The 14,761-nt window shown below is 40.6% G+C and overlaps 2 protein-coding genes across 3 annotated transcripts; one reads left to right on the top strand and one right to left on the bottom strand.

Moving 5' to 3' along the window:
• Positions 1–5,923: 5,923 nt before the first annotated feature.
• On the top strand, positions 5,924–11,867 carry LOC135482487 (phospholipid scramblase 1-like). 2 transcript variants are annotated; one of them, XM_064762552.1, is made up of 10 exons: positions 5,924–6,125; positions 6,409–6,609; positions 6,731–6,832; positions 7,804–7,881; positions 8,381–8,457; positions 8,840–8,973; positions 9,179–9,299; positions 9,468–9,588; positions 9,864–9,922; positions 10,262–10,486. In XM_064762552.1, exons 2-10 carry the CDS (start codon positions 6,576–6,578, stop codon positions 10,301–10,303), a joined length of 768 nt encoding a protein of 255 aa, XP_064618622.1. In that variant the 5' UTR covers positions 5,924–6,125; positions 6,409–6,575; the 3' UTR covers positions 10,304–10,486. The 2 variants fall into 2 exon arrangements, with proteins under 2 accessions (XP_064618622.1, XP_064618624.1); XM_064762554.1 differs by lacking the exon at positions 10,262–10,486 and adding an exon at positions 10,514–11,867 and having other exon boundaries at positions 5,968–6,125.
• Positions 11,868–11,931: 64 nt separating this feature from the next.
• On the bottom strand, positions 11,932–14,723 carry LOC135482486 (Bardet-Biedl syndrome 10 protein homolog). Its single transcript, XM_064762551.1, has 2 exons — positions 14,583–14,723; positions 11,932–14,335 (listed from the first exon to the last, which is right to left on the bottom strand). Exon 2 carries the CDS (start codon positions 14,295–14,297, stop codon positions 12,660–12,662), a length of 1,638 nt encoding a protein of 545 aa, XP_064618621.1. The 5' UTR covers positions 14,298–14,335; positions 14,583–14,723; the 3' UTR covers positions 11,932–12,659.
• Between the last annotated feature and the right edge of the window lie 38 nt (positions 14,724–14,761).

The raw sequence follows: 14,761 nt of genomic DNA, 5'->3' as shown, positions 1-14,761 counted from the left end.
CGGAGATCATTTCAAAATATTGCTGGATAGCAAACTGCCCATTTTTGGCTTCTTTATTACGAAAGTTCTTTCAGGTTTTCCAAATCAAAAGAAAATTTGCGAATCTCGTTTATTCGCAAATTTCACAAAAATCACACTATCTAGATACTGCAACACGTATTGCAGTGAAACGAACGTCAATTCCAAGCTGTCATCAACGAACAAGGACGTGGCTCTTGGTATCATTCAGTTGTGTAACGAAAGCGATGATAAGGCAGCCTGAGTTAATTCTAGCGCATTAGCTTTCAGTCAAGTGATGCATCTATAAAGCCAGATGAAGTAGCATTTTCTCTCTAAAATTGACTGTTTCCAGTCTTTACTGAATGGCTCTAATCACTTGGTGAAAGAGGTTGATGAGGGGTATTTGGAGGGACATTAGAAAATTATAGATGGATATTCTGGCTGAATAGCCATCATCTCGCAAAACACCTTGACCTAAATCTAGGATGGACCCGACGTCAAATGAACAAGCTCATCACAAATTGGGTGTTTGATTTGTATATTGTTGGTAAATGATGTTGATGAGGAGATTTTAAGGTACACTGAACATTTAGGCATAGCTTTTTCTGGCTTTACTGCTAACCATTCGGACCAACACTTTGTGATGGAAAAGCTTAAAACCTAATGATACCAAACGACGGATCTAAAGCAGAATGAAGTAGCTTCGTCCAAGTTGACCGCCGCCCAGGATTGCTCGCTTGCAGACTGATTGCTCTAATCACCTGGTAACAGACGCTGATGAGGAGCATTTGGAAGGACATTAAACATTAGGTCGATTTTTCAAGCTCATTGCCCATTCAAGCAACTAGCTGAACCAAGAAGCAATTGGTGAGAGGGCTTGTCTGATCTCCGACTTCAAATGACATCATCAAATGACAGTTACTGACCCGGATTCCAGAACGACTCTTCACATCAGAATTCAGTCACGGATCATAAAACTTGTCCACTGACCTAAGGTTCTCTTTTTTGGTGGCCAACGTTTAACTTTTGGCATTTATGAGTCAATCAGGCAGATAGAACGGCGATTGGTTTGGAATAATCATTCTAGGTTTGCTTCAAGCTCGCCGAGTGGGATATAGTGCTAGAGTCGACCTTTTCTGAAGATGCTTGAAAAAATTACCACTCAGTGGCTTTTTCGTTCTTTCTTTTCTTACCGCTTACCAAAACTGGTGTTTTTCTTCCTCTAAGCTTTCGATGCCAGGATCAAATCCTTAGTTGCGAAATGGGCTGAGAGTGGCTCTCGTCCTGTCAGCATCCGTCCGACACATTGTGGGCCCTCCAGATCTTTTGATCTGGCCTGGTCGTTTTGCGTTGGTCATTAAACAGACGGTCGTCTTGGGGGATGTGGTACACGTAACGAACTCCTATCGTCATGGGTTGCATTTTTTGGTCACCCTGTACTACTTTCACTTGTACGTGATGAGTCTCTTCACAAACATACTCATATTCAAGGATCAATGACTTGTATTTACAAACTCTTTGAGAGACATTTCAGACATTGAAAAAGAAAGAAGAATTCGATACGCGTCTTTACATTAAGTGCAAAAGGCATACGTAATGAAACCGCATATCAATACTTCACTTCATTTAAATTAGGGATGCTTGCTTATCGCTTTGAATTACCCGTCTTCATTTCTGCTATAAAATTAGGAGAGCTCAGCTTGGGAAAACAATAAATTTCTTTTAAAAGCAATTTCTTGGCGAGAGTGTGTATATGGGGGGGGGGGGGGCAGGATTATCTTGTGATCGTTCCATAAGATGTATAGTATTGTTATTTACTAATCAATTAATTCGTGTTGCCCAAGTCACTGTGATGGAAGTTCGGTAAGTGTTATGGAGCCAACAGTGTTCTCGTTTTTGAAGATCAACTCTTACTTCATATAGCCTAGCCTCTTTTTCAATCCCGACCTACAAGTATCTTAACTCAAATGGGAATCTCGGTAGCCAATACATTCTTCATGTCAGGCGACCCGGCCCTACCTGACTACAGCCTCGGGGAGCCACTGTATCATGTATATAACACAGGAAATGTCGAATAAATACCTTTTTTCGGTATAGTGAAACAAAGGAGATTCCTCTAGACCACCAACTTATTCCCCCGGCATTCTTTCAGTAAGTGAAGGATCCAATCATAAAATTGCAAGAGAGTACTAACTGCTCACGCCTAATATTTGTTTAAGAAGGGCACCCGTAACGTCTATATCCTAATGATATTGTGTAAAAAGCCTTTAAGATGTATCTGTTGACTATGGGATAAGCATTTCAACTTGTATGATGAAGAATCTTCTAATATCAAGCACGATATATATCTAAAAAAAGTTGAGTTTGTCATTACCGAAACGATTTATTACTAAACGGAAATATACTGTGATTAAACTTGTCGACAGTCGCATCAATCTTCTTCGAGATCACTTCAAATTCTAATCTCGGAATGTCAGCAAAGTAAGCGAATTGATGATACGAGTTTTAAAATACGTACAGGTTTGATGATTACCAGTGTGTCAATGCAGAGCTTCTGGCATGTGGTGAAAGCGTTTGGCTAGGGATTTCTCTCCCCTTACAAAACTTCAAAGATGACAAACAAGTTGCGATGAAGCGATATATCCCGATGGCCTATAGTTGTCAGTATTTGCTCCACGCCAGTTCAGTTCCCACCAAACACAGGACATCCCAACAAATGTTTGGTCAACCCATGGCTTGTATTCTGCGCTTGCTTTCTTCATCTCTCGGACTAGCGCCATCTCTCTATTGGGTTAGGGTGCTAATGATGTGCATCAACTCAGATAGACCGGCGAATAACATGAATAAGTTGGACCAATGAGTTCACCGCAATATACCCTGTGCTTTCTTAGGGACAGATATACATATGTATATCGTTCGGAATGTAGACGTGTTTGCTCCATGACAATTCAGTTCCCAAACGTCCAAACATAAATGATTGATCAACCCACGGCTTGTATTCTATACGCTTACTTCTCACATCACTCGGAATAGTCACAGCGCTCTATTGCATTAGGGTGCTAATGATGTCCATCCAATTATATAGACCGGTGAATGAGTTGACTAGAATACGCCACGTGTTTTGGTGGGAACAGAGGTTCTGTTTGGAATGCTTAGACCTTTATGTTGTCAGTATCTACTCCATGACAATTCAGTTCCTGGTACCACATCAAATGTTTGATCAATCCATGGCTTGTATTCTACGCTTGCTTTCCTCATCACCCGGAATAGTCATAGCGCTCTATTGCATTAGGGTGCTAATGATGTCCATCAAATTGGATAGACCGGCGAATGAGCTGGAATGAGATGACAACAATAAGCCGAGTGGCCCAGCGGAGGGACGCAGCTTTACAAGGACGATCAATAAATCAGCCGACAAATTGAGTATCCTGATCGATTGATGGAACACTTGATGTCCGTGTAACGTATTCATGTTCACTGTAGTCAGCTGTCCCAACACAATTGGGCTAACGGAATCAGCTGTACGCTGATATATATGTAAAATGTGAACTCGGGTGACTTGGTTCCTGTGATGCTTATACCTAAATAATCTACGGAAACACTGCTTTCTCTTGTGTCCTACATGCATTTGTCAATCACATTTTACCATGGTTAAGTCGTCAGTGCATTAGCAGGGAACACTACGATCGGGGAAAGTAGTCAGCCTGTTATCTCGTTTGTGCCTCTCGTTCGGATTGCTGAGTTAAGTGCTAATGGACCCGGGCCATTAAAATCTACTGGGACACACCTCGTCCTGTCCTCCAAAACGGCAGACGTGATGTACATGTAGGACAGGGAACTGTACAATATCTTCAATTTTCCGGAAAGCTTTTGCAAGGACATCTCGAGCTCGCAAGATGAACTCAGCATGAGAAATGAAAGCGATGTTGATATAATTCATGATGTCATTGGACGTACCTTGAATGTGATGGAATTGCTATATGTTATTGTCGTTATTATTGTTATTCGTTGAAATATATTGTTCAACTTGTTTTAGATCACAATTGAACTGAACAACAAAAAATTCAAATATGACACTAGAAATTGCTGGTTTAAAGACATTCTAAACGTTTTCTGATTCCTACTGAATCGAGGTTTTGTATGCCGAAGAATGGATATACGCACAACGACGGTGGATCGCCATGAGGTTTTGTCGTATACAGAAGTACTAACGACCTAGTTTAGTATCTTTCTACATGCAGATCATACTCTTCCGCAGGCGTATGATGGAGACGGTAGACGGTAATAAAGGGGTTTATGCCTGTTTCGCCTATTCCTGTTTCGCCTATTCCTGTTTCGCCTACAAAATTCCTGTTTCGCCTATTCCTGTTTCGCCTATTCCTGTTTCGCCTACTTTCCAGTACCCCTACAATAAATCGACTCTCCCACGGGGAACCTTAGGGATGCATGTCCATTTTATGGGGAAAATGTGAGGGGACAATTGGATGATGTTAACGATGTGATGACAATTTGACTAATCAAATGCCATCAACTTTGTTATGCCATGACCGTTTTGAAAGAGTCACCTTGAAAGCGGGGACAGTCCGGGACTTATTTGACCATAGGACCATAGGACCATACTGACACACAGTAAAAACTAATAGATTAAGTAGAGTAAAGCAGTCGTTTATTTTATGAAAACTGAATTCATGAGTTTTTGATAAAAATACATAATATTGTACATTCTCATAATTATTTGATCAAAATCAGCTGTAAAACCCATGTCATAATATACATGTAGGTACAGCACATATAAAGTCAAACAAGGTGGAAAATACATATCATGATATTATGTCAGACAAGGTAACTGATGGCATCAACGTAACTCATTATGTCCCTCTCTCCATTAACGTATTGTTTCAATGCGTACATATGTGGCTCTCCTCGGGTTTGGTCGGTCAGTAAGGGAAGGTTCATATTCCTACGTCTGTGGGGAGGTTAGCAATACATTTGAATAGGCGAAACAGGAATTAGGCGAAACAGGAATAGGCGAAACAGGAATAGGCGGAACAGGAATAGGCGAAACAGGAATACACCAATAAAGGCACTAGGGGAAAAGGCACTGGAAAAAAAGGTACGGAAAAAAGGCACTAGGTAAAAAAGACACTGGAAAAAAGGCACTATAAGGTAAAAAAGGCACTAGGAAAAAAGGCACTAGGTAAAAAAGGCACTGGAGAAAAAGGCACCAGGAAATCACTATACTAGGTAAAAAGGCACTGCAAAAAAAAAGGCACCAGGAAATCTCTAGGTGAAAAATTCATTTGGGGTGCCCCCCCGTGCATTTCTATTGTGTAATGTGCTATGTGTAATGTGCTTCCAAGTCTTTCTCACCAATAAAACTGCAATGAGACTCATCAAGAATGTTTTCCTAGATGTCAATAGCCACTCTTGTGATAAACTATTGTATCTTGTAGAAATAGGTTACTGGTGAGGGAACCCTGAATCTAATTTGATTAAACTACTGGACCAAATCGGATGATCTTTTTATCATTTTTTATAAGGATTCCCTGCCTATCCAAGCTAGTTTTTCTGGTCGGAGGGTACTGAAAATAGGCTGTTCCGTTTTTTTGGACCACCCAGTATTCTGTTGATGTAGAAAAAACTACACATAGAAATGCACATAGAAATTTTTATTTTTTATCTATGTAGTAGAGATTTCTCAGAGATTTCCCATATATTTTTTCTGGTGCCATTTTTCCATTGCCTTCTTTCCAGTGCCTTTTTTACCCAGTGCCTTTTTTCTGGTGCCTTTTTTCCAGTGCCTTTTTTACCTAGGGCCTTTTTTCCGTTCCTTTTTTTCCATTGCCTTTTTTTCCAGTGCCTTTATTACCTACATTCGGAGAGTGCCTTTATTACCTACATTATAGCGCACACCTTATACGCAAGCAAGCAATAAATCATTAGAAACCTACCGTCGAGAAAACGCTTAGCTAATAATGCATGAGATCCGGTTTTGTAATATTAGCTTATCGCCTTGACGTGCACATAAAACATTAACAGGCTTGGCTTTGGTTCGTCGGTCGGTCAGTTGAGTACTATTATACGAAGCCTACAGGTTGGATACTCATTTTGGTCTCATCAAGCAGGTATGTACAAAAACCTATATACCGGTAGTAAAAAACGGGTACTCTAGTTTCACCGATATAAGACCGTTACTGATATCAAGCCCTAAAATGAGTGGTCGTTCGCAATCTCCCGGTCTTCGGTCCGATACATACACCCGTTGAAATTCTCACACTACCAATATGAATTATATAGGTGAATAACAAACATTTGTGCTGGTTTATTGAAGGACAGGTATGTACATGTATTTGTTGCCAATGCACGAGTCAGTCAAACTGTGTCAAATATTGTATTCTCATTTTCCAGATCGCTTACTGCAAAGAAAGGAACCTTCTTCTGGCTTTGATATTAGTAAATATACGGACGCACAAAGGATCTCCCCCGGCCGCTGCTGTGAACGACACATTTTTCGTGGCTGAAGCCAATCAGGAGACGCCGACAAGAAACTGATTCCTATCCCTTACGACATCAAAATGAGTGCGGTTGAACATGTTGAAATGCAGCCAGGTAAGTCACCACCCAATATTGACCCAATCTCTACAATAAATCAGTTTTTGTCATAAGCCTCCATATGATGTCTATTTGGGTCTTTCGAACTTGATATTTGCCTCCATATTTTCTGTTCTAGCTAGTGCCAATAAAGGCGGTAGCGCCATTACGCCCCCGGGTCTTGAGTACCTTGCCCAAATCGACCAGCTTCTCATACATCAACAAGTAGAACTAGTTGAAGGTAAGTCTTCATGGTATTCTTACCATTACCATTACCATCAGCCATTATCCACATCATTACAATACTATTCCCATTACTATTAGCTAATTATATATGAATATCCACACTGCCATCCTCCTGCAATAAATTCAGTACATACAGAATAGGCCTACTTATTCTACTTCCCCGAATGAGAAAATCAAGAACAGGTCAACTGATCGAACGCCCAGGACCGAAAGAGGCCAAAAATTGATCTAGGCCCTATAGCATGTGTCTTGTGCTATAGATCCGTGCCAGAGAGCATGTCTGTAATGGCTAGGCCTATACAATGTCAACCCCCAATTACCATTGACGGCCTACAAAAGTGTCAACGCGCTAGTAACTATCAGTGAACAGGATTAATCTGACTAAAATCACATTGTTGTTGTTAACAAACATACGAAAGCCAACGTCCAAATATTTGACATTATGGGTCTGGACAAAACACCCCGGAGTTGTTGTTAACAACCTTATTCAATGGTACCGTATATCATTATGGTCGTCTGTATGAACGTCCGTGCTAAAATGTACATTGTACTAAGTACTCAACTTTGGGTGTATGGCTCTCTTTTACTCCCCCCCCCCCCCCCCAAAAAAGGGAAATTCACATTGAATGATATCCTGTTTTTATGCGTCCAGCCAACTACCAGACTGTCTCTCGAAACCCTAAGTAAAAACGATGATATTGATTGAACATTTTAGGTGGCACGGCGTCAACTATATTTTCAGTTGTTATCTAGGGAATGGCCAGAAATCAAATTTCAGGATTGAGCTAGACTTTCAACATTTGCTGGCATGAGGGTCCCAAAAAAGCTCTCTTGTTTTCGGTCAATAAACCAGAGGGCAGCCCCTCACCGCTATCGACCTTGTGCATCCGTATCAGCCCTGCTAGTGCTATACATGTAACATTTTCCGATTCATTTTTTAAGTAAGACGATCTCTTTTAATTTCAGTTTTAACCGGGTTCCATTGCAACAACAAATATGCAATAAAGAACGCTATGGGCCAGCAGATCTATTTTGCTGCAGAAAGTAAGTTAATTCGAGTTTGGGGTAGCATAAACTCTGCAAACCAGAATCTCTCACATTAACGCTTCATCCCTTACTAGGTATACTGGCCGATGGAAAAGCGATGATGAGCGATGCAGGCTGAGAGCTACGACTCAAAAGACCTCACCCGAGGTTATCTCGAAGAATCTACCCGAACACAATGCGAAATGTCCAATAGCAGTCACTTATTGAGGTTACTGTGTTCACTGAATCAGCCAAAAAAAAGCCTGCGACTGAAAGTGCGCTTTATATTGTCGAGTGTCTGCAGCACTTTCCCTACAAAGCCATAAAATTAAATTATGTTGTCGAGTGAGTAACGGGCAGTTGCTGCGGTGAGCACACCCTGCACTGTAATGGTACTTGTCAGAGATGAGTAAAAGGAAGGGAACGTGTATGGAAAACGATGTCGCTCAGTACGCACTCCTTGTGGCAATTTCCGCTTTAACGGCATTTTATACATTGTATTCCTACATACCTTCAGATACAGAGATGTGCCAACGACTGTTCTGTGGGGCGGAACGCGGATTCCTCATCGATATAATTGACAACGGTGGTCAAGTAAGTACATGTATACATGTATATATAAGTATTGTAGAAAACTTTACTATCGGGGCTCTTTTTGCTAAAAAATAGTAATTTTGAGCGAGTCTCGGGGTCGTGACACGCCAATTTTCTACTAGGGTACAACACTGGCATCTGATGAATTATAATATCATCTGCCATATCAGGACCTCGCATCATGACCCGAGTTTAGAAACATGAATGACTCGCTTACCAGAAAAAAGTATTACATAATGTATGTCTGCACATAATATGTATATACATGTAGCTCTACCTCTGTGTCGTAGGTGTCTCCCTTGATGTTTTGGGAATATGCGATCATTCATACAGCTTGTCAGATAAAGATTTATACAACATGCGCCAAATTATTATGTTTTAGGTGGTAGGTCGCATCACGCGTGAGTTCAAGTGCTGCTATGGTTGTTGCTGGTGCGCCACGACATCGGGCACCTGCCACATGGAAATTGTGATTGAGTCGCCTGTCGGCACACCCGTCGGATATGTAAGACTGGGGTAAATATGCTTATTATTTCAATGTTAGTACTGGGTAATCCCTAATACGAACAGTCAAATCATGAGGAAATATTGCTAAACCATAACCTTTTCAGATCATTGAAATTCACAAAAGAAATGTCACTCTGCCAGAATTGAAGGCGTTGTGGAAAATAAAAAAACACCTCTGTGTAAAGTTATTTCACATTCATTCCTTTCGTTGCAGGCGCTTCTGCTGCAATCCTGTCTTCTACGTGATGAATGCTAACAAAGAAGATGTCTTCATGGTTACACGGAGCTGCTGTATGTGCCAGTGGTTCTGCTGCACCGACGACCTTGACTTTAACGTAAGTTTCGTCCAATCGCGATAATAAATAGCGCAAAAATTCAAATTTAGTTGTGATATTTTGAGTTAAATTGAGTTGAGACGAGTTAATCATTACTTTTATCATAATATAAAGATGATGAGGCGATGATTAATTAGGCATGTACAATCAGTATCATCATTTTTTCAGATGTTCCCGAAAGGTGCAGACGGCAACTGGGACAAAGCCAGTCCGGTTGGAAAGGTTTCCAAGCAGTGGGCAGGCTGTTTCAAAGAAGGCTTAACAAATGCCAATAACTTCAGCGCAAACTGTAAGTTGCATTTATTGAAAGCATACATGAACAAATTCCTTTTTGAAACGCCATCATTTTACCAGCCAGCAATGCAGGTCGTTTCGCCAAATCAGGCACAACGCACCGCCAAATCAGTAATAGGCTATCAACTGCTGCTGGAGGTGATTGAACCTATAAACTATCGACTGAATAGAGTGTCAAGTAACTTTTTGCAAGAGATGTCAGCGAGAAAAAATGAACCCGCGCACATGCTTGGTACTTCGCAGTTAATAAGCTCTCTTTCGTTTTTCCAGTCCCAATGGATCTTGATGTGAAAATGAAGTTCACCATGTTCGGACTTGCTTTTCTAATCGTAAGTATCGTCAATCCCGAACCATACGATAGAGAAATGTCGTTTTCAGCAGAAAAGGGGTTTGGCACCCCCCAGGCACCCCCCCCCCGTATTTGGCTTGTCAAAAAGATTGATTGCTGTAAAATTGAGATGCTGGATCCACCGCAGAGATGAGAGGGTTACTGTGGACACCAACATCTGTGCTTTCAGATGCCGGAAAATCAAATAATAGCACTCTCATTTTTTTCAAATTCGTTTAAAATTCTGATTCTTAAAACACCTTTGTGTGAAGGGTCGTAGAGGCTACATGAATGAAAGAAAGTGTTTTCGGTTCCTGATTATCTTATTTCATTATTCCAGGACTTCTATTACTTCGAAGAAAAAGATAACAATAACCAATAACGGTGGCGGATACTAAAATGTATAGAGACGGGACTGCTTTGATCAGCCTTTTTCGGGCAAATGGGGAATTACATTGTACATGTATTGCATTCTAAAGCCCGTCTCAGCGGCGCATCAGAAGGACTTACTAACGCCAGCTTACTAACAATACGATTGTTTTTTACTATTTCAATATACATGTATATCATAAGGAATTTCCGTTTCTTCCAGGATTTCTATTACTTTGAAGACAATGATAACGACAACTAAACCAGCGCCTGTTTTCACCAGGATTGTTTTCATGCAGGGAAAAACGAACATGCGAAACTTTTGGCATGTACAAAGCCCTTAGTTTCATAGTTACAAAAGTGCGAAAGAAACCCTGAATGTATTCAAAACCGTTGGTATCAGTAAAATAAATATTCCAGGTAGTATCAGCTTGGGAAGACCTTCCTAATTAATACCAGACCTGGAACAATCCACCTTGGACAAGGGATTTTCTGATTGATTGTTAATTGGATTAATTACAGCAGTCATAATTATGCTTTGGCAATTAGAAGTTAATCAACTTTACTCTAGCAAGGAAGTAATTAGTTTGGATACACAAAAAACAAATAACCAACACATAACATGGTTTCCATTTGACTGACTGATTGAAAACATATCTAAACTTTGCCTATCTCAGTATAAGTTACCTCCACCACACAACATCTACATAATAATCATAATAACCCCAAAATTTGACTTCATTTACAATAAACAAGACGTGCAATTTATAACATTTGACAGCAAAGACACCATACCTGTACCTTTTTTACCTAGTCCCCATTTTTCTTGTACCTTTTTTACCTGTACCTTTTTTTCCTGTACCTTTTTTACCGATACCTTTTTTACTTGTACCTTTTTTCCTGTACCTTTTTTACCGTACCTTTTTACCTGTACCTTTTTTACCTACATTCACAAAAATTATGCCCTTATTACGTATTCGTATCTTTGGTCACGGATGTAGGGCTTGGTCTGCCTCAAACAAAACAACAGCTGAAAGCCAAGTCGCTAATCCCCTTGCTCTAAATCCGTCGTATGGCGTTTTCACATCTGGCACCAATCTCGATTCGTGGTGTGCGATATGGGACACTGATTTATATGCAAGTGATGCTTGATTCAGCTAATAAAAGGAACATTTTGCAGGAACGGGATGGCTACTGACGTGAATATGACATACGTAAAATCGGCAGGGATACGTAGGCCTATACCAGCGGGCGTCAACTTGCCGAAATTACGCGCGCACCATTCGTTAGTTTCCGAACAAGAACGTCATCCACTATTCTGTTATATTCGGTCAAATGTGTGTATGTATTATCATTATTTAATCAATTGTATCAAATAACTATGCTCCTCAAAGTAACTTGATTTGGGATAAATGTCATTGAACATTACGATTACAATCATGTGTAATGATGACTATCAAACGAAAGAACAAATTAAAGATTGCAAGGGGACCTTTCTTCTCGGGGTATTTTGATATAACCCTTCCCAGAAAACGGTCATTATCCAGACTGGTTAGATTCATTTTGTACATTGTATTCTGTCGTAATAAATAAACGTTCAAAAGTTGTAATTTCCTCTTTATTTTATAACAAGAATCGAAGACAACGTCCCCAGACAAAATTGTTCGCTGCAATACAGCAGTGCGAGATTGATACAGTCAGCCAGACCAAAGGGGGCTGGCGGCTACACCAGGAGACTGCCACAACCAGCTACATTGTGATACAGTTTGCTACATTGTGACACAGCCAAAACGCGCTTAGGCGACTGGCCGATATACACTGTAAGACCACAACCAGACCATGCAAAGCTAAGGGACTGGCATTGCATACAAGGTGCATACAGGGGGAGGGGGGTCTAAAAATCAGTGTTTACGTGTGTATGTACTTTATGGATGTTCCCATACCCAAGGGGGTGGCTGGGCTGCTATACAGAGACAGTGATCAGACTGTCACAATCAACCTGACTACGGGGAGCGGTCACAACAAGGACAGGGAGACTGTCACAACCAGGACCCAAAAGGGGGGGGCTGGGCCATTAAAGCCCAAGACACAGCAATCAGATCGTCGCAACCATCCAGACCAAACTACAGGGACTTGCTGCCACACAGCGAGTCATCCCCCTACCCCCAGATTGCCAAAGTTGCAAAGTTTACAAAAGGCCCTTGCCCTTGTATCTATCGAATCCAAAATCAAGGTCAAGCCATAATCTAAACTGCAATGGATTAGAGACAAACACTAACTTTTGCTTTACATTTTACATTTCACATATGTCTAATGCACAAAATGAGAGAGTGAACTATCCTTCCCGGCTTCAGTTTTTATACCCAAAATCAAGCACTTCTTTTGATACCCACAACAGAATCGAGTCGCAAGAGCTGCTGCAGCAACTCCAAAAAACTGCGTAACAAAATCACTTTACTCATCACAGATTCTACAGGTAAATAGTTGCTGTTGTTTTGAAGAAAAGTACTTGTAGGGACCAATCCCTGCTCTAAATCTCTGGAAAAATCACTCCACGAAGACATGAAACATGTCGCACTCGCTGTACCAATGGCATTTTTGTACAACTGAGATGGAACAGCTAAATAAGCTTTTCCTAAAATAGTACAAAACCATGCTAAATCTCCATCTTGACTTGTTTTGGCAAAGTTTTCCAAGATTTCATGCATCAGCATCTCGGGGGTACCACCTGCTGGGAAAGCTGCAGCTGAAAGTGTTTTTTCTGAATCCAAATTGTCCATGTCGAGCCACACCTCGACAGTCTTGAGAGCGTTAGTGAGAATTAATTCATACATTGTTGCAACACTTTCTGTTGGAGCACAAACTAAAATCTGTTTCTGGATAATCCTCCCACATGTTTTCAATCCTTTTAATTGAAAACACTTTCTTCCGTTTATTATCACAGTCTCACAACCGCTGGCAACACCAATGTCTTCACAAGACAGAAGTTCAACACAGTTGCTGACAGGGTGTATGTGTGTGATTTGTTGTAGTGCCTCAACTTCATCCTCAGGTATGAAAGAGATCACAGAAATATTGAATTCTCTGCACAGGTGTTTTGTGACATCAGAGACACTGTCCGAACACAGGATCAGATTGACACCAAGGGTTCGATATGAACTTAGAATGTTCCGAATCACTCTGTGCTGCCACTCAAAAATATTTCCTAGTCCGACTGAGCCTCTCGTATCCATAGTAACAGTGTCGCTATTCATGGTAGAAATGTCACCTAACGGGCATTTCAAGAAGACGAATCGAACTCCACCTCCAGATGTAAGTGATCCAGAATCAACAGCAAAGTCTCTACTGATGATTATACCATCAATGACCTTGGAGGAATCTGGGAATGCTCCATGAATTTTGCGACAGGCCATTGAAAAAGTATGGACAATTTCAGAAATGTTCGAAAATAGACTCTGAACAGATGGGACACTTTGTTTCAAAAAGTCAGTCAATAAGTTTGTTAAAGTATCTGATACGGAGTCTGGACACTTTCCTTGCATTGAAGTCCGAGTAATATTTCGACACATGGACCAAAACAAATCGGCATTTGAATCATTTGGAATGTTTGTTGCATAATTTAGGAGAGACGGGAATAATTCTTGATGCAGTGTTGCTTGGAACTTTGCACAAGAGCGATGCAAGTCCTTGCATGAATAGCTACCATGACTTGAACTAGAAGATGCCACCTCCCGCAGGAATGCACTTAACATCAAAATAAATGTTTTACTTCCGTCACCACTTATTTTATGAAAAGACAGCACACTTTTTAAAATGAGTTTTGCGACTGGGTGAGATAGGTGGAGTGATTCCAAGACAGTCACTCCATCCGATGTAAGCAGCATCTTTCCTGTTGATGAGCTCAGCATGGTTTGAGAAGGATTGGGTCCAAATGACTTCGCAAGGATGCTCTCGATAATGTCGCAAATGGAAGAGATGGTTGATGGCTCGAGAGGTACAGAATTCATGCTTTACTAATTAAAGTCTCACTGTGACTGTGTGATTTCTGCACAGAAAATATAAGATACGTTTAATCACTTTTGATAACAGAAATATACAGCAATTTATTTGCAAGAGATATAGACTGGTTTCAATGGTTTTAACCCCCTGGTAGTGGAAGTATCCAGTTGCGTTTGAAAAACGGTTTTTCCTGGACCACCCTGTAGTGTATAGGCCTATAGTACAGGTTAAATGCACTAGCAATGTACAGATTTCGTAACAATCACTTTTTCTGAAATGAAGCAAAAACATACACTATATAACATTTCACTGGTGCATAAAAGTAGAAATTTTCCTTTTCTACTAAAAGTTTAACAGAAAGTTTACGACAGCAACAAATATTGATGTTTTTAATGAGATTTCGAAAGCCTATATTTTTCAGCGATTTGTCGCATTCTCGACGTACCCATCAAAGGATGTCGGAAATTTTCTA

Source organism: Lineus longissimus, chromosome 2 (assembly GCF_910592395.1).
Source record: "Lineus longissimus chromosome 2, tnLinLong1.2, whole genome shotgun sequence".
Classification (NCBI taxonomy): Eukaryota; Metazoa; Nemertea; class Pilidiophora; order Heteronemertea; family Lineidae; genus Lineus; species Lineus longissimus.
Note: the sequence above shows the minus strand (reverse complement) of the source record. Positions and strands in the feature narration are given on the sequence as shown.

What these genes read in the sequence shown, in the direction of transcription:
- LOC135482487 (XM_064762552.1), top strand. Translation starts at nt 6,576, where the DNA reads ATGAGTGCGGTTGAACATGTTGAAATGCAGCCAG. An exon ending in ACATGTTGAAATGCAGCCAG is followed by an intron (nt 6,610 to 6,730) that starts GTAAGTCACCAC and finishes TTTCTGTTCTAG; the next exon opens with CTAGTGCCAATAAAGGCGGT. An exon ending in TAATTGACAACGGTGGTCAA is followed by an intron (nt 8,458 to 8,839) that starts GTAAGTACATGT and finishes ATTATGTTTTAG; the next exon opens with GTGGTAGGTCGCATCACGCG.
- LOC135482486 (XM_064762551.1), bottom strand. Translation starts at nt 14,297, where the DNA reads ATGAATTCTGTACCTCTCGAGCCATCAACCATCTCTTCCATTTGCGAC.